This window comes from Notamacropus eugenii, chromosome 4 (genome assembly GCF_028372415.1).
Source record: "Notamacropus eugenii isolate mMacEug1 chromosome 4, mMacEug1.pri_v2, whole genome shotgun sequence".
In the NCBI taxonomy this organism is placed as follows: domain Eukaryota; kingdom Metazoa; phylum Chordata; class Mammalia; order Diprotodontia; family Macropodidae; genus Notamacropus; species Notamacropus eugenii.
Window position 1 is genome coordinate 259,079,660 of NC_092875.1, and position 19,709 is coordinate 259,099,368.

At 35.8% G+C, this 19,709-nt stretch overlaps 1 protein-coding gene across 8 annotated transcripts in view; it reads left to right on the forward strand.

The window, feature by feature from the left end:
- LOC140501185 (meprin A subunit beta-like) overlaps positions 1 to 19,709 on the forward strand; it is a 50,928-nt gene that overhangs the window by 7,675 nt on the left and 23,544 nt on the right. For 6 of the 8 annotated variants that reach the window (XM_072604497.1, XM_072604494.1, XM_072604490.1 and 3 more), the window contains 4 exons: positions 1,975 to 2,050; positions 7,420 to 7,537; positions 9,131 to 9,163; positions 16,615 to 16,793. In XM_072604497.1, the coding sequence (XP_072460598.1) occupies positions 1,975 to 2,050; positions 7,420 to 7,537; positions 9,131 to 9,163; positions 16,615 to 16,793 (406 nt within the window). Of the gene's footprint in view, positions 1 to 1,974; positions 2,051 to 6,239; positions 6,370 to 7,419; positions 7,538 to 9,130; positions 9,164 to 16,614; positions 16,794 to 19,709 lie in introns of those variants that run through there. The other 2 variants (XM_072604496.1, XM_072604491.1) reach the window with 2 other exon arrangements.

Genomic DNA, 19,709 nt, shown 5'->3' on the forward strand with positions numbered 1-19,709 from the left:
TCCCCCCTTCCTACTTTCCCTATTTCTGTAGAGGACAATATCATTCTTCCAGTCCCTTAGGCTCACAACTTAGGAGTCATCCTGGATTCCTCATCATCTCTCACCCTGCACCCCATGTATAGGGGCTGTCCTGTATAGGGCCATGGTCTATCAATTTCATCATCTCTCAAATACATTTCTTTCTCTCCTCTGACAATGTCATCATTTGTAGTGTTGACCCTCATCATCTCATGCATAGATTATTACAATAGCTTGCAGATCAGTCTTCCTTCCTCAGGTGTCTCCCCATTCCAATCCATTCTCCATTCAGTTATCTTCTTAAAATTCAGATGCAATCATGTAACCTTCTTACTCAATAAACTCAAATGGTTTCCTATTGCCTCTAGGATCAAATGCAAAATGTTCCGGTTGGCATTCAAAGCCCTTCATAACCTTGTCCCCTCCTACTTTTCCAGTCTTTTTGTACTTTATTCCCCCACAAATACTCTTTAACCCAGTGTTACTGGTCTCATGACTGTCCCCTGAACAAGACACTCCATCTCCGGGTATTTTCTTTGTCTATCCTACATTTGTGAAACACTCTCCCTTTTTCCACTTTAACTACTGACCTGTCTGACTTCTTTCAGGAAGTCTTTCTGAATGCATCTAAATTCCAGTCATTTCTCCCTTTTAACTATTTTCTATTTATTATGTATACAGCTTGCTTTATACTTCTGTACTTCTCTCTTTGTCTCCCTCTCTCCTTGTTTGCATGTTGTCTTCCCAGTTAGATTGTATCCTCCATGAGAACAGGAACTGTCTTTTACATCTATTTGTATACCCAATGTTTAGTATAATTCCTGGCACAGAGTAGGCACTTAATAAATGTTTGATGGAATAATTATTCTCATAACAAAGAATAAAAAGGGGAGGAGTATTCATCAAACCTGATCAATATATCAACTGAGTCTGACAATGAATGCTATGTTCTATGCCCATACTGTACCACCTCCACAAGGAAGGGAGAGAGGCTTACATTTTCCCAATTTTTTTCCAGGACCAAGCTTCTTGGTCATTATGATTATATATAAACTTGCTATGCTTATGTCAGGTTACCAACCTGGAAGTTTTTCCCTACTAATTCAGATGAACTGAAGAAAAAGTCAGTTCAAATTACTTGATTTTAAAAAATCTAAATATAAAAATACTTTGAAAGGGCATATTTTATTCATTTCAAGTAATCATTTTGTCAATCAATAATGATTTATTATGTCTTAAAAAGTTCTGAGCACTATACTAACAACTGAGGAGACAAAAAAAGGACAGAAAAGAGAAAATATCTATCCTTAAAAGTTTAGGGTCTGCAATTATCTAATCTAAGCTAATAAAATGTTCCTTCATAGAGATCCTACCATCTGATGAACAGACTTAAATGACAGTAATCAGTAAGGCCCATCATCTGATCAAAACAGGTAGAACAAAAAGAGAGCTTTAAAACAGTTTATTTACTATAAACATAATTCTCCCTTTTAAACAATTTTAAAAAATAAACTCCATTTTTACAGTGCAGTGGCAGACTTTTAACCTAGCATATGTCTGAATGACCATGGATTCTGAAACAGTGCAGCTCTATTTAATGAGCTTTTGATATCATTTTCTCCTTAATTATTTAGCTAAAGTGAATTTAAGAATCTTCATTAAAGCTTTTCTACCAATGGTGATTGGGTTTCTCCCATAATCATTGACTAATATAATCTTTGCAGGCTTCTTTTCCAAACTGTCCTACCAAATATCAATGCTACAGATGCGTTATTCTCCTCCTCACTTCTTACAGAATTTCTGGTAAACTACATTCATACATGCACAAATGATTTGTTTCATTTACTGGTTGGGAGATCCCTAAACTGACTTCCTCCTTGGGACAAACACCTATCCTTCCCGAAGTTGCTGCCTAACCTCAGGAAAAACATATCCTGTGTTTATTTTCCTTTTCAGGGAGACAGAAGTTCCATTGTTGGTGACAACTATAGATGGCCTCACATCATCCCTTATGTCCTTGAAGATAGTCTAGGTAGGTACATCATTTGGGATAGAGTTCTTGTCCTTTTGCCCCCTGTCCCAGATTCTGGTCTCCTTCAAACTCCAAGCTACAGGTGATAAGGACTGTTGAGTCCAGACCTCTTTTAGTTGAAGACTGAAAGGTTTTTATTTGTATTTTCACCTCAGAATGGAAGTCAGCTGGGAAGAGAAATGGAGACAGGCATAAAAAACATGTATCTGTCTCTATTGTCTAGTTTTATAAAAGGAGACCATGATGGTCAAAGTCCTTCCTCATCCTAAGATTACTAAATCCTATGACTTATAGTTATGTGGTCTATATCTAGAAGCAGTGAAATAGGAGGCTGAGATGACTGGTCAGGTACATTGGCTATAAATACCCAGAAGACTGTCTACAAATATATTGCTATAAAAAATTTTTGAAAAATTAATTCATTTTTCAAAACAACCACCTTAAGAGCCTACTGGAATCATATCTGATCATTGTCATTGATGGAACTTTCTAAAATTAAATACATTTTTTCTCACCTTTCTTTGAAACCAGGGAAGCAGGAAGGTTGCTGTGGAAGGAGCACTGAACCCACATAGAGTCCAAGGATTTGAGTTCAAATCCTTACTGCCACTTACTCCTCATGTAATCTAGAGCAATAATATTAATAATAGTTAGTTGTGCTTTAAGATTCCTAAGCTGATTTACAAATATTATTTCATTTGATAATTATAATAGCTTTTGGAGGTTGTATTTATAATCCCCACCTTGCAGGTGAGCAAAGTGTGGCAGACAGAAATTAAATATCTTGCCCAGGGTGATAGTGTATGTCTGGATTTAAACTCAGCTCTTTCTGGCCTATCACTCTTTCCACTGCACCATCTATCAGCCAATTTAGTGGTCAGTTCCTTAACTTTACTGGTTCTTCGTTCCTTATGTGTCAAATAGAAGGATTGGAGTATATGATCACTTAGGCCCTAGATCAATGAGATGGTTGGGAGATGGATGCTCAAAGAGCCACTTGTATTTCTCTTACGTGCTTCTACACACTCTTGTATTTCTCCTTCAGCAAATACTTCTTCTCATTTCTCTTTATGGTCTAGAGGTGACCCTAGGTTTTCAGAAGTTATATTAGTGTTATAGAAGCAATAGCAGGTCCTATCAAACTGGAAAGTTTTCCTATTTTAGGATAGTAACAGACTTTCTGTCATTTAAAGACCAGTCTGGTTAATTTTGGAAAGATTCTTTATCAGATTGCCTTCAAAATGCTGAGCTTAGCAGTAGCAAAGATCACTAACAAGGCTAGAAAGGGGTTGTGACTCAAGTCTATGATGGGTATGACTTTATGGACAAACTAACAGAACCTGGTAGTTTTCAAAATTTTGAAATAAGTTTGTATTTCATAATCCTCTATAGGACTACAAGCTTCATGAGGGCAGAGACAATAGCATATCCACATTTTGCATCTTCTTGAGCCTGAAAGAATGTATTGCATACAGTAGGAGTTTCATAAATAATTGTTGATAAGTTGTAATATTTGCCCCAGATACTAATTCTTTAAGAAAAAATGCTCTATTTTTGGAAACATTTGTGTTTGAAAGTATATTTATTTATATATTGCATAAATGGTGGAAATTAGAGAAATTAACAGTCAGAAAGCCATGGAATAAATTATTGACTTGACTGGGAATTTTTGTTGAGGTTTGATCAATCCAGGCATGAAAATTTTATATTGTTATTTATTGAAGTATCATAGCTTGGATTTCATGAGCTCCCTGGGAATACAAATTTATCTGTACGTTCTCATTTTGTGGGATTCTTGTCCATTGCCTTCCCTTTAGTACTGCATAGAGGAGCTACCTGGATGCTTTCCTTTAGGTCTCTTGATATTGTATGGATGCAAGAGCAACCCTTGGGCTATCCGTCTGTTTTTTCTCCTTTTACTACCTGTCTTCTCTTTTTTGCTTTGGATACATCTAAGCAAAATCTTGTCCATAAATTACTACTAGTAATCTCTTGCAGTTCATGTACATGTTTTCTCTCCATTGAAATCTGTGTCACTAACAATGTTCTTTACAGGCAGTGATACTCCCTGATTAGCGGTCATATAGCATCAAAATGTAATTAAAAAATGTGGCACCAAAATATTCATTGTAGTGTTAAGGAGAAGATTAGGAAAACTGACAGTGCTGTATAATCTTCTAAACCCAATCTAGTATGTAATCTTTCTTCTCTTCAGTTCTAAGCACAGCTCTGTCCTTCTTTTGGTAGGCTGCCAACCCAACTCCATGTCATAATCTGAGTAATAAACAATTCTTTTTTTACTTGGATTTTCTTGTATAGATTTGGTCATTTATATTTTTGTAATAGCTGTGGATCTCATTGCACTGATCACAGAATTTTGTATTATCTTAATATTTGAATGGGAGATAATTTATTAGAAGAGAACTTAAAAAGTTGTGTTTTACATGACCAAATATTTGGAGATTATTTTTTGTTAATTAATACAAAGCAACATTTTATAATCTCTATACTTTTGCATCTATTATAAGACTGTAGAGGTGTGTTCTACCATAGAAAATAATCTATGAAAGATTGCCAGTTCTCATTTCACATTTCTAAATAGGGTACCATCAAGGAGCTTAGCATATTTTGATAAAGATTTAATAAAGTTTAGAAAATAAATATGTGATTCAGTAGTTACCAGCATCTTTTTGGTTGCCTTTTGGGGAAGGCAATATTACTGTCACTATTTTTTTCTTTTTTCTTTTTGTGTTTCCTCTCATCTGAGATGCATTGAAAATCAGTCCCTCAGTGCTTTTAAAATGGTATTGTCTTCAGCATGAATTTCTTCTGTATATGTTCAGTCTGGTCCAACCACTCTTCATGATGTCATTTTCTAAAGTACTATTCCTCATGTGCTCCATTGGGATGTTACAGTCCAAATGTGGTAGATCTACCACTATTGATGAAAATAGTACAATAGTACAATAGTACAGAAATATTGTCAAATTTGTACCCTGTCACATCTATTTGTTGTCCTATTTCCTAAATAACTTTGAGGTTTAGCTGTGTCTCACATCAAACTCTCTTTGGTTTTGTTTTCCCTTCCATTGCTTTTCATAGTGCTTATGATTTTATGCCATTTGGCTCTTTAAGGTTTTATAATGAGCTTATACTCTAAAATGGTGTTACCTTTATTTACCAAATCTTTCTGCTTAACAAAGAAACGGTTGTTGCTAGCTAGCTTCTGGATTCTTTAAGGACAATCTGTGAGCAGCCGTTCCATTTAGCAGTACCTTTTTTGTATTTTCTAGTTTGATTCATAGTGATATTCAGTTCATCTAGTAATCTATCCACTCACTGGTCATTGGACCAAGCCCCCCATTTAGACTACCAAGATCCAAATACTATGTAGATTAACTCATAGCTATGATTGTTTTTAGCTTCTGCCTTCTTTTTTGCACTTGCTTCATCACCAATGGAGAAAGCTAGGGCAAAGAGCCATTTTGTAATTTCCTTTGTTTATGAGGTACCAACTCTACTTACTACCTTGTTGGTGAGAGACCCTTCTATATTCAGCTGGTCTGGTCCATACAAAAACATATTTTGTTTCCAGGACTGTATTAACAACTTTTCTTGCTTGTTTGAACAAGCTAGGACTTTGTTTGATTGTTCATAGTGTTCCACTGTTCCATCTTTCAAAAACTCAGGGCCACTTCCATGTCGTGAAAAGGCAGTTGACTGGGCCTTTTCTGTAGACCAGAGATGAGAATTTAACCTTGGAAGGCTATAGTACTCAGTTATTCTCTTTCTCAGCATGTTTTTAGTTATTCAGGCCAGTCACCTTGATACTTCTTAATTTTAGTAATTATTGATAATAATATGATAACTAGAATTGATAGTGCGTTATGGTTTGCCAAGCACTTTACAAATAGTTTTTCATTTCATACCAACCCTGGAAGAGAGGTTCTATCATCATCTCCAGTTTTATAGATGGGGAAACTGAGGTAAACTGAGTTTAATAAAATTCTAAAACATAAATATAACACTCATCTGTAAAATAGGGATAATAACAGCCCCTCCCTCCCAGGGTTGTTGTGAAGATCAAACGAAATAATATTTGTAAAGTACTTAGCATATTTCCTGGCACATATAAGGTACCTAACAAATCCTTGTTTCTTTCCTTTCTAGGGAGGTAACAGTGGCCAAGGAGTAGAGGAAAGATTTGAGGCATGTTTTGGAAGTAGAATTGACAGGATAGGGACAGGGATAAGGACTGAAAGGGTGATTTCATTAGTATAGACAACTTCCAGATGAAGAAGCCGCTTCTGTTAGTGCAGGTTGGTATTCTCTTTGCGATTTATTGTCTTGGAGAGGCTATGTGAAAGGCTATGTAATTTCCTCAGGGCCTTTCACAGGTGGGAGAGGAGAACCCTGAGGCCAGCTCTCTAGATACTATTGGCAATTGGCTTTCAGAGTAATTAGGGTTGAGAAGCAGAGTAGGAAGGGTCAAGGACAACTTCTAGACTACAAAATCAGCAAAAAGGGGAACGATTGTGTGCCTGAAAGAAAGACCGATCTAAAAAGGATGAACAGATTCAGAGGGAAGATGACAAGCTCATTTTTGTACGGATTTAGTCTGAGATACAGGCAAAACATTCAAGTAGAGAGGTCCTGTAGCCAGAAATATGAGTCTTTAGCTAAGAGGAGGCGTTCTGGCTAAAGACATGTTTAGGACAGTCAGGTGGCTCAGTGGATAGAGAGGTAGATCTGGAGTAACGAAGACCCTGAGTCCAAATCTGGACTCAGATACAAGTTGTATGATCTTGGGCAAGTCACTTGATCTCTTTTTCTTCATTTTTCTCAACTGCATTTAGGAATCAAATGAGATAATAGTGAAAATGTTTAGCGCAGTGCTTGGCACATAGTAAGCACAATATAAATGGTAGTTGTCAGGATGATGAGGATGTTGAGGATCCATCTGCATAGAGGCAGAAGCTGAAGTAATGGAAGTGAATGAGTCTGCCAAAGGAGAGAAAAAGAAGAGGCCTGAGGACAGACCCTTGAGGAATACTCATGTGGAAAGATTAGGATGAGGGCAAGGAACCAACAAAGAAGATAGAGGAGAGGTTAAAGAGGTAGGAGGAGAAGAAAGAGGACATAGAATCTCTGAAGCAAAGGGAAGAGGAAATGTGAAGAAGGGGAGTAGCATCTCTAGTGTCAAAAACTGTAGAGTGCAAGAAAGATAAGACCTGACAAAGGACACTTTGGATTTGGCCATTGGTGGCCTTTAAGAAACAAGTTTTAGCTCAGTGGGGAAAGTCTATCTCGATAACCAGGATCTGATTGGTGATTAATAGGCACTGTTTTGATTTCCTCTTTTTCTTTAGAAATGAATGCTAAAGGAGTTATCCTGCAAGCATTTGAACGGTACCGCTTAAAATCCTGCATTGACTTTAAACCATGGGAAGGAGAAGACAACTATATTTCAGTGTTCAAAGGAAGTGGGTAAGAGAAAGATCTGACATTTAAGAATTTCCTAAGGACAGAGGCTTCTAGCATGTTGTAAATCAAAGCAATTAACTTTATGTCATGATCTTTATGTGATTCAGATGTTTGGCTTGTGCATGGAAAGAGGCTCAGGGAGACAGGGAAGAGACAATAGAACAACTCTAATAAAAAAACCTACAAAAATAAGATCTGAGGATTATACATATATATATATATATATTTATATAGTATCACCCTCTATGTCTAAATCACATATCTATTTTGACCTTATCTTGGTGTATGGTATGAGATGTTGGTCTATGCTTAGTTTCTGCCATACTATTTTCCAGTTTTGCAAGCGGTTTTTGTCAAATATTGAGCTCTTATCCCAGAAGCTGGAGTCTTTGGGTTTATCAAACAGTAGATTACTTTTTCCAATTCATTTCATTTTCATTTATTACTATGTCATGTAATCTATTGATTGAATCTAAACTAATCTATTCCATTAATCCACCTCTCTATTTCTTAGCCAATACCAAATAGTTTTGATGATTGCTGCTTTACAATATAGTTTTATATCTGGTACAGTCAAGGCACTTTCCTTCATATTTTGTTCCATCAGTTCTTTTGATATTCTTGACTTTTTGTACTTGTAGATGAATTTTATCATTTTTTCTAGTTCTATAAAATAATTTTTGATGGTTTGATTGGTAAGACACTAAATAAGGAAATTAATTTGGGCAGAGTTATAATTTTTATTGCATTAGCTCAGTTCATCCATGAGCAAATGCTATTTTTCCAATTGTTTAGATCTTAGTTTGTTTCTGTGAAATGTATTTTGTAATTGCGTTCATATAGTTTCTGGATTTGTCTTGAGAAGTAGACTCCCAAATATTTTTTATTGTCTGCAGTTATTTTAAATGGAATTTTGCTATCTTTTGCTACTGGGCTTTGTTGGTAATATGTAGAAATACTGATGATTTATGTAAATTTATTTTATATCCTGAGACTTTGCTCAAGTTGTTAATTATTTCAGCTTGTTTTTTCAGTTGATTCTCTAAGTATTCTCTCATATCTTCCGTAAAGATTGATAGTTTTGTTTCCTCATTGCCTATTCTGATTTCTTCCATTTCTTTTTCTTCTGTTATAGCTAATGCTAACCTTTCCAGTACAATATTGTATAATAGTGGGGATAATGGACGTCATTGCTTCTCCCCTGATCTTATTGGGAAGGCTTCTAGCTTATCCCCATTACAGATAATACTTGCTGATGGTTTAACTAGGAACTGCTTATAATTTTCAGAGAAGTTCCATTTATCCTATGCTTTCTAGTGTTTTTAAGAGGAATGAGTGCTGTATTTTATAAAAAGCTTTTCCTGCAACAATGGAGACAATCATGTGATTTCTATTGGTTTTGTTATTGATATGGTCAATCATGCTGATAGGTTTCCTAATACTCACCAGCCCTGCATTCTTGGTATAACTCCCACCTGATCATAGTTTATTATCCTGGTGATAAATAGCTATGATCTCTTTGCTAGTTCTTTATTTAATTTTTTTCATCAGTATTCATTAGGGAAATTGGTCTATAATTTTCTTTCTCTGTTTTAGGCATCAACAACATATTTACGTCAAAGGAATTTGGTAGGATTCTTTCATCTATTTTTAAAAATAGTTTATATAGTATTAGAATTAATAGTTCTTTAAAGGTTTGGTGGAGTTCACTTGTAAATCCATCTGCTCAGGGAATTTTTCTTAGGAAGTTCATTGTTGGCATATTCAATTTCTTTTTCTAGAATGGAATTATTAACATATTCTATTTTCTCTTCTGTTAATCTAGGCAATTTATATTTTTGTAAATATTCATCCATTTCACTTAGATTGTCAGATTTATCGGCATACAGTTGGACAAAATAGCTCCTAGCTTTATTTACCCCTTTATTGGTGGTGAATTCACCCTTTTAATTTTTGATACTGGTAATCTGGTTTTCATCTTTCTTTAATCAAATTAGCCAAAGATTAGCTATTTTATTGGTTTCTTTAAAAAAATAGCTCTTATTTTTATTTATTAGCTCAGTAGTTTTCTTACTTTAAATTATATTAATCTCTCCTTTGATTTTCAGAATTTCTAATTTGATGTTTAATTAGGAATTTTAATTTGTTCTTTTTCTAGTTTTTAAAATTGTGTGCCCAGTTCATTGATCTGCCTTTTTGCTGCATTTAGAGATATAATATTTTCCCTAAGTATTGCTTTGGCTGCATTCCATAAATTTTGGTATGTTGTGTCATTATTGTCATTCTTTTTGGTGAAATTATTGACTGTTTCTATGACTTACTGTTTGACTCACTCATTCTTTAGGATGAGATTATTTAGTTTGCAATTAATTTTTAATCTATCCTTCCATGGCCCTTCATTAAATGTAATTTTTATTGCATCATTACCTGAAAAGGATGCACTTAATATTTCTATTTTTTTGCATTTGGATATGAGATTTTTATGTGCTAATACATGGTCAGTTTTAGAAAGATGCCATGTACCACTGAGAAAAGGGTGTATTCCTTTCTATCCCCACTCAGTTTTCTCCAGGAGTCTATTGTATCTAACTCTTCTAAAATTCTATATACCTCCTCAACTTCTTTCTTGTTTATTCTGTAGTTAGATTTTAATCTAGTCCTGAGACGGAAAGGTTGAGATCCCCCACTAGTATAGTTTCACTATTTCATTCTGTAACTCACTTAACTTGTCCTCTAAGAATCTGGATGCTATACCATGCTGTGTATATATGTTTAGTAATGATATTACTTCATTGTCTGTGGTGCCTTTTTCTTTTTTTTTAGCAAGATGGAGTTTCCTTTTTTAGCTCTTTTAATTAGATCTATTTTTTGCTTTTACTTTGTCTGAGAGCAGGATTACTATCTCTGATTTTGTTTTGCCTCAGCTGAAATGCAATATATTTTGCTCCAGTCTTTTACTTTTATTCTGTGTGTCTCTGCTTCAAATCTGTTTCTTGTAAACAACATATTGTAGGATTATGGTTCTTAATTCACTCTGCTATCTATTTATGTTTTATGGGACAGTTCATTCCATTCACGTTCATAGTTATGATTACTCTGTATTTCCCTCCATCCTATTTTCCCTTTTTTATACTCTCTCTGTCTCTCTCTCTATCTCTCTCTCTGTCTCTCTCTCTCTCTGTCTCTCTCTGTCTCTCTGTCTCTCTCTGTCTCTCTGTCTCTCTCTGTCTCTCTGTCTCTCTCTCTCTCCCCTCCCTCCTTTCACCCTGTCCCTCCTCACTAGCGTTTTGCTTCTAACCACCACCTCCCTCAATCTGACCTCCCTTATATCACTCCCCCCTTTCTTTTCTCCTTCCTCTCCTACTTCCCTATCGGGTAAGATAGATTTCTTTACCCAACTGAGTGTATGTATATGTTATTCTTTTTTTGGAGATGAATTCAATAAGAGTAATGTTCAAACAGTGCTCACCCCTCCTTTCTTTCCCTCTACTGCAATAGGTCTTTTATGTCTCTTCATGTGATATAATTTACCCCATTCTTCCTCCTCCCTTTTTCTTCTCCCAGTACAATCCTTTTTTCACCCCTTAATAAATTTTTGTAATCATAACATCGGTCAACTTATACCCACACCCTCTGTGTAAGTATATTCCTTGTAACTGCCCTAATATACAGTTCTTAAGAGTTACAAGTGTCATCTTCCCAAGTTGGGATATAAACAGTTTAACCTTATTAAATAGCTTTTTTTTCTTTCTTGGTTACCTTTTTATGCTTCTCTTGAGTCTTCAGATCAGATTTTCTGTTCAGCTCTAATCTTTTCATCAGGAAAACTTTACAATCCTCTATTTCATTGAATGGCTATCTTTTGTCCCCCAGAAAATAATGCTCAATTTTTTCTGGGTAGTTGATTCTTGGTTGTAATACAAGCTGTTTTGCCTTTTGGAACTTCATATTACAACTCCTCTGATCCTTTAATGTAGAAGCTGCTAAGTCCTGTGTAATTCTGACTGTGACTTCTTAATATTTGAATTGTTTCTTTCTGGGTTGCTTGTAGTATTTTCTTGACCTCATAGTTCTGGAATTTGGCTACAATATTCTTTAGAGTCTTCATTTTGGGTTCTCTTTCAGGAAGTGGTCAGTGGATTCTTTCAATGACTATTTTATCATCTGGTTCTGTGATATCAGGTTAGCTTTCCTTGATAATTTCTTGAATAGATAATTTCTTGAAAGATCTGTTCAAGTTCTTTTTTTGATCATGACTTTCAGGTAATCCAATAATTCTCAAATTATCTCTCCTGGATTTATTTTCTAGGTTAGTTGTTTTTCCAATGAGATCTTTTACATTTTCTTCTATTTTTTCATTCTTTTTATTCTGTTTTACTGATTCTTGCTGTTTCATAGAGTCATTAGCTTCCACTTGTCCAATTCAAAATTTTGAGGAATTATTTTCTTCAGTTAGCTTTTGTACTTCCTTTTCCATTTGACCAATTCTACTTCTATTTTATTATTGTGGTTTTGCAAGTGCTAAAAAAAACTAATTTGAGTATTTATTTAGATATTTGTAAATCTATCTTGTCCATATTACTTTATCTCAGTATTGTGAGAAACATGTTTGCTCTAGAAAGAATAACAATTATTGTTGAAGCCAGGAAAGCTCTTATTTTGTTTTACATTGTTGCGAATGAGTGTGCCCCATTGGCTGAACACAGTTTCCTGAATCACTTATTCCATATTTTTCTCCTAGATGTGTTCCCCCTCCCTTGTCATGCATTGAATGTGTATTCAAATTAGTTTGCTTCACCCTGGGGATATGTGGGTAAATATTAAACAGTTCATTAAGCATGTGTACAATCTTGTGACCTTCTACCCAGTCATAGACTTGGTTCTACCAAGTTACAGCTCTGATTGGAACTAGTTACATCCAGTTATCTTTCCTGCAAATATGGGAGTACGTAGTGTTAATCCTATGGAAACAGAACTCCTTCTGTTTCTCACATTTCCTCCTCTTTTCTTTTATTCAAATTCTGTTTCCACATCTTTCTTACATCTAGTTAATACTTCCTTACTCTCTTTCTCGTATGAATTCTTCCCTTCATCCATCTCCCCTTTAAGTAAGTATAACAACTATGGGAAGGGGAGAAAAGGGAGAGGTTGATTGACACATCGAGAAATCAAAGGGGGCAGTCCCTTTAATAAGTACAGATACAGCAACCCAAAAGAAAAAGGTGAGCAATAAATTGTCCGTTTAAGATTCAGAAGTCTCCTTTCATACAGCTGACTGGCGGATTGAGGAGAACATCATATGATGAAGTTTTCTGGTCTGGGTGCTATTCCAGCCATCTCTAGCAGAGCATTTTCTGAGCATCTTCTTGTAGAAATTTTCTTTCTTGTGTTCACTCTTCCAAGTTTGGAGGCCAGCTGGTTTCTCACCTCATGCTGTCATGGATGAATGGTAAGGCCTAGAGACATTACCAGTGGGGCTCTCACTGTAGCTGTTGCCTCTTTCCCCTCCTTCCTTTTGCTAGTTGGGGGAAGGTAAAACTCTTCCTAATTTGGTCTGGGATGAGAGGAGTTAATAGAAAAACTCCAGGGATATTTGCAGTTGTGCTAATGTTTCTTTGAAAGTACTGATTTAAGATTGATACAAGAACACAACAAACCTAGGAATGAAACTTGACCTGCACACAGGGTTGCCTGGTTGCCATGAATATATACCCACTATTTTACCCACATTCCTGGATTCACAGTGGTTCCAAAAATAATCTCAGGACATAAGCAGTCTGAAGAGGGGAAATGCTAGCCTGCAGTGTTTAGACTGTTGAAATTGATGGGGTGCCTCCCTTTCTCTACAGTGGCCATTTCCTTCCTGGATGCTTGTATCCCAGATGAGCATGCAAATTGTGAGAAATGTGCTTGCTCTCTAGAAAGAACAACTCATTGAAGCCAGGAAAGCTCTTATTTTATTTTACATTCTTGCAAATGAGTAACCCCCCTGCAAGAGAACACCCCAATTCTACTTTTAAAGGAGCAGTTTCCTTTAGTAGATCTCCCTCCCCCCCATTTGACCAATACTATTTTTAAGAAATTGTTTTCTTCTGTCAATTTTTGTTCTTTCTTATCCAAGTCGTTGACTCTTTTTTTCATAATTTACATGCATTTCTTTTACCAATTTTTCTTTTGCCTCTCTCTTAGTTGAGTTTTTAAATCATTTTTGAGTTCTTCCGAGTGGGTTTTTGGGCTTGAAGCCAATTCCTATTTCCTTTTAAGGCTTTACATGTAGTCATTTTGACACTGTTGTCCTTTTCTGAGTTTGTTTTTAGATCTTCTCTGTCACCATAGTAGTTTCCTATGGTCAGGGCTCTCTTTGGTTTTCCAGTTGAGCTCTGTTCCTGGGGTACAGGGAGCAGTGCCCCAAACTTCTTTCATTGGGGGCCAGTCACTGACTTTCTGTCCCGGGGCCTCTGGGGCTGGCAGCTTGCCCACAGTGCTACAGTGGTCTGGCATAGTGGTACCTGTTGTGCCCCGGGTTTGTGGAGCTGGCAGTTTGCCTGTTGCATTGGGGTTCGAGACCTCAAAGCTGGTGTGCTGTACTACTGACGTGCTGAGCTAGGACCGCAGGACCACAGGGCCTCAGGGGCTGATCTCTGCTGTGCTTAAGAACCTCTTCCTGGTTTACCTAGATACCACCTGTGCTGGGCTCCACTCCCCTCTTTTACCCAAGTGAGGCAGACCTTTCCTGAAGTCCTTCTAAGTTATCTTGGGCTGGAAAATTGTTTCACTCTGTCTTTTTGTGAATTCTGTCACTCCAGAATTCTTTTAGGGGCTTGATTTAAGATTGTTTCCAAGGGAAGCTGGGGACATCTCAGTCAGCTTCCTGATTTCTCTTCACCATCTTGGTTTCACCTCTATTTGTAGCCTGGTATTCTGAACTTACCAAAAGAAACCCCCAACAAATTGAGCATTTCAGTATATAAAGTAGAACATAAAAATAGGATTTATATGAAACTATTAATTTATCCTTCATGTTGCCTACTTTTCTGAAAAGTATATATTAATTCAATACCTTATATCCAAAACTTACCTGTTTACACTTCCTTCTGTATATGTCTCTGCACTTTTAAGAATGTTTCAATGGTCATTCTCTTTTTCCTTTTTTCTCCTTGGCATAATTATTGTTAATGATCCTTCTCCTTTCCTCCCCTTACCCATTGAAAAGAGAAAAAGGAAACCAACCCTTCCAACAAATAAACAGTTAATCAAAACAAGTTCATAATATGTCTATGTCAAAAACAAACAAACAACCAAAATTATGTCTTTTCTGAACCTAGTCTACATTTATTTGTCAATAGGTAAACTGGGCAGTTTTATTTCTTCCTTTTTTTTTTTGGTGAGGCAATTGAGGTTAAATGATTTGCTCCGGGTCACACAGCTAGTAAGTATAAAGTGTCTGATGCCAGATTTGAAGTCAGGTTCAGTATTCTATCTGCAGGATCAGTGCTCTATCTACTGTACTACCTAATTGCCTCCTACTGGGCAATTTTCATTTATGATTTCTTGAAAGATAGAGTCCAGACTTTAAAAATTATCCTCCTGGATCTTTTTTCCACATCAGTCTTTTTTTTTTTTTTTGCAAGAAATTTGTTTTCTTTCTATTTTTCATCATCTTTTGATTTTGCTCTATTACTTCTTGCTATTTCCTGGAAACACTGATATGACTCATGTATTCTAGTTTTTAAGGAGTCTTTATGTGCATAGTTTACTACTTTCTCTTTTTGGGTATTTATTCTTCAAGTTCATTCTTTTGGAACTTTCATTTCATCTTTGATCTCTTCATTTCTTTTAGGTATTCATGTGGTTATTGTGGAAAACACACTTTTCCTTTGACTTGCTGCTTGCTGCTCTTATGGAGTTACTTCTTGTAGTGTGGATTTGGGGGTATCCCTGCTTCTATAATACTTTTTAGTAGTCTGTATCTTCTTCTATTTACTCATTTACTAGCATTAGCTTCTGAACTGGCCAGGGTTGAGGCCAGGACCATATTCTACTTCCTGCTCTGTTTTCAGTTGGGATAGTCCACCCTGCTAGTTATCAATCAGTTTCACCTGTCCTGACTTCCAAATCCAGGTAGTGTATCTATACTAACACACACACACACACACACACACACACACACTCACACACACATTGCAGATAGTAGATTTTAGGCTTTTATTCATCTTTGGAGTTCAGAGCCCTGGATCTTCATGGTCTTCTTTGGTATCTCAGGGCATATTACTAGAAATTTTGGCACCTGGGCACTTGCTTGACCCAGTCAGAATGCTACAAGTCCCACACTTATTGCTGGAATTTACTTCCCAGATCTCTACTATAGACTTTTTACCACTCTTGGACTTTCTTATGGGAACTCTGCTCTTTCTCCCTTAATGGTTATAATTATCTCTGGTCCATCTCTGGTCATGTTGCTAATGCATCTGTGAACTCCTATTTGAGGATGAACAGTTATTATTTAGCCATGCGAAATAATCATGTTTCTCAACATCATTTACAGAAGTGGTGCAGGCTTTAAATTTAATGTCAGTTATCAACTAATATCACAATGTCAGTCATTGACCTATTTGTGCCTTGTTTTTTGGTGCTATTCTTTAGTAAGAAATAGACATTGACAAAAAGACATTTTCCATAGGTACCCAACTGTGGTACAGTCTTATTCTGCCATGAGTAGTTACATTCAGAAAACTTTCTTTCACTAATTGAGTTTCCTCCTCTTTTTTTCTTCTCCACCTTTCAATTATTTTGCTGTTAATAATTGAGATCGTGGATTATTGGGACTCTTCATTGTTTCTGTTTGTTTCTTTCTACCTTTCTTCCTTTCACCAACTTTACCGTTTGTCAGTCCCTTCAGTACTGAGGAGTAGGAGCAGGGAGATGAGGTAAAGCTAGAATTGATCATTTCTGTTATTTGTTAGAGCTTGTACCTGGTAAAAGATTTTTTGGGAGGAGTAATTTGAAAGTCATGGTTGAATTGAAGCTTTGAGATCTGGTTCTAGTGTCAGTTATCTTACCACTTTATGCCTTGTTTTTAGGTGCTTTTCTTCAGTAGGAAATATCCAAGCTGGCAAGCAGTCACTTTCTATAGGAACCTACTGTGACAAAATAGGTTCAGTTCAACATGAGCTCCTACATGCCCTGGGATTCTGGCATGAACAGTCCCGTCCAGATCGAGATGACTATATCACAATAATGAGAGACAGAATTTTGCCAGGTACAATTTCCTTGCTTGTTTTCCTTTTTGTATAAGAGAGTTGGAAACTAGAAACAGGAGGGAGCTTGTCTCCTTTCAATCATTAGTGGGTAAACAAGTTTTATTAAACACATATTTTGTACCAAACATTAGCAAAACAAAGAAAATTTAAAAATGGCACCTGTCTTCACAGAGTTCACATTCTAAGGAGACAATATCCAAACAACTATTTACATAAAAGGTATATTCAGTGTAAATGGAAGATACTCTTAGAGAGAAGGCATTAGCAAGGGGGAAAGGCTAGTGATAGTCCAGAAGACTGACATAAGAAGGGTGCGCATTTCAGGTTTGAGGGAGAGACAGCGAAAAGACACAGAGGCAGGAGATGGAGGGTCATGTATAAGGAACAGCAAGAAGACCATTGTAACTAGATCATCAAGAAACTGGGGTTATGTGTGGACTAAAGCATAAGCAGACATAAATGTAAGGGGACAGGTTGTTAAGAACTTTAAAAGTCAAGCAATCATTTTATATTTGATCCTGATGTAATTGGAAGCTAGATAAATAGATATGAGAATCATCCGTGTAGAGATGATTACTGAACCCCTGTGGGATGATGAGATTACCTAGCTAGATAACACAGAGGAAGAAGAGAAGGTCAAGACCAGATGTGGGACACACTCACAATTGATGGTCATTGTTTGCACAAAATTTCAGCAATTTAGACCAAGAAGGATCAGTCAGACAGCCAGGAGGAGAACCAAGAGAGAGTAGCATCATGAAATCTCAAAGAGGAAAGAGTATCAAGGAGGAGAAGATGTTTAACAGCATCAAAAACTTTAAAGAAGTTAAGAAGGATAAGAATTGAGGGGAAAAAAGCCATTGGATTTGGTTATTAAGATTAATCTGTCAATTAACTTTGGAAAGAGTAGTTTTAGATTGATGATGAAGTCAAAAGTCAGATTGCAGAGATTTAAGAAGAAAGTGAGAGGAAAGGAAGTAGAAAAAGAATTTAATTACAAAAAAGAGAGATATAGGAGTGATGTCAGATATAGTGAGGATGATTGCACCAAGTGAGGGTGAAGCATACAAGTATTTGTAGGTAGCAAGGAAGTAGCCACTGGAGAGAGAAAAATTGAAAATTATTAAGACAGTGGAAGTTCAGAACAAATATTTTTTGGCAGCTGTGCAGAGAGATGCAGAAATTGAATCTCAAAGTGTTTAATAGATTTGTTCAGTATCACATAGCCAACTAACCAATGGTAAAGTCAGATTTTGAAACTAATTATGGCACTTTCCATTAATGATGCTGCCTTTCATATATAGCTAGCATCTCGGTATGATATTTACTATAGTATACTATATTAAAGTGTAAATATTATATATAATGTAATTATATTACATATAATATAAATAATCAACTAAATAAATAATTTCATGTGACTACAGTGTGTGGCAGTGTTCTTATCTTTCTTGGTCAGCTAGCAGTGGGAACTGTTTTCCGGGATGACAGACAACAAGGGCCAGCACTCTAAAGAATACACTCAAGTGAAGGCATACTTTAAGCTGGAGGCTGGTGACGTGGGATTCTCCCTCCCTTGTTTCCCCACTTGATGTGGATATTACATAAGTTATGAATGTCATGACATCCTCATATAAATATTTAGAATCTAGTTAAGAAATTAATACAAAACTTCACATTAGATTTTTATCAAACCACTTTGTAGAGAATTTAAGTGACTGAACAACCTGATTCATCTTTAAATGTAGATAATTTTAAATATATTTTTACTCTACTAAAGTCTTACTTCAGTGCTTCTTTGTGATGTGGTGTGTCTTGTTGGCTTTATGCCAATGGACTGCAAGTTCTGGGAGACTCAGTGGCTTTTAAGCTAGGCAATTCTTCCACCCTTTTTAATGGGTATGATGTGTTTTTCTCTTTTTTGTTTTATCATTTTAGTTTATTAACATTTGTTTTTATTTTGAGTTTTAAATCTCTCCCTTCAGCTCCCCCCCCACCAATTAAGAGGACAAGTGGTAGGATGCCCGTTATACATGTGATATCATGTAAAACATATTTCTATTTTATCCAAGTTGCAAAAAAAATCAAGTGAAATAAGTTGAAAAAAAGTCTACTTCAATTACCAATCAGAGTTTATTTTCTCCCTCTCTGGAGATGGGATACTATTTTTCATTGTGAGTCTTTTGGAGTTGTGAATCATTGTATTAATCAGAACAAATGAGTCTTTTGGAGTTAATTATCATTAGAACATAGCTGTTATTTTATACAGCAATCTCCTGATTCTGCGCACTTTATAATGCATTAGTTTATATGTCTTCCCAGAGGTTTTTCTTTTTAAACCACCTTTTTTATAATTTCTTGCAATAGAGTAGTATTTCATCATATATCCAAATTTTTTTTTTTTGCCACTACAAAAAATGCTGCTATAGGTATTTTTGTACATAAAGGTTCTATCCCTTTTCTTGATCTCTTTGGGATATAAACCTAGTAGTGGCATGTTGGGATCAAAAGATATATACAGTTTTATAGCCTTTTCAGCTTAGATCCAAATTGTTCTTCAGAATATTTGGACCAGTTCACAATTCCAACAGTACATTGATGTACGTATTTTTTCCACATTTCCTTCAGCATCTGTCATTTTTCTTTTCTATTATGTTAATGTATCTGATTGCTATGAAGCAGTACCTCAGAGTTATTTTGATGTGCATTTCTCTAATTTTTAGTGATTTAAAGCATTTTAAATATTAGTATTGATAATTTTGATATCCCCTTCTGAAAAAAACCTATTCATATCTTTGATTATTTATCAATTGGGGAATGACTGTTAATTCTATAAATTTATCTCAATTCACCACATATTTGAGAAATAAGACCTTTATCTTAGAAGCTTGCTGTAAAATTTTGTGTTTTTTTTT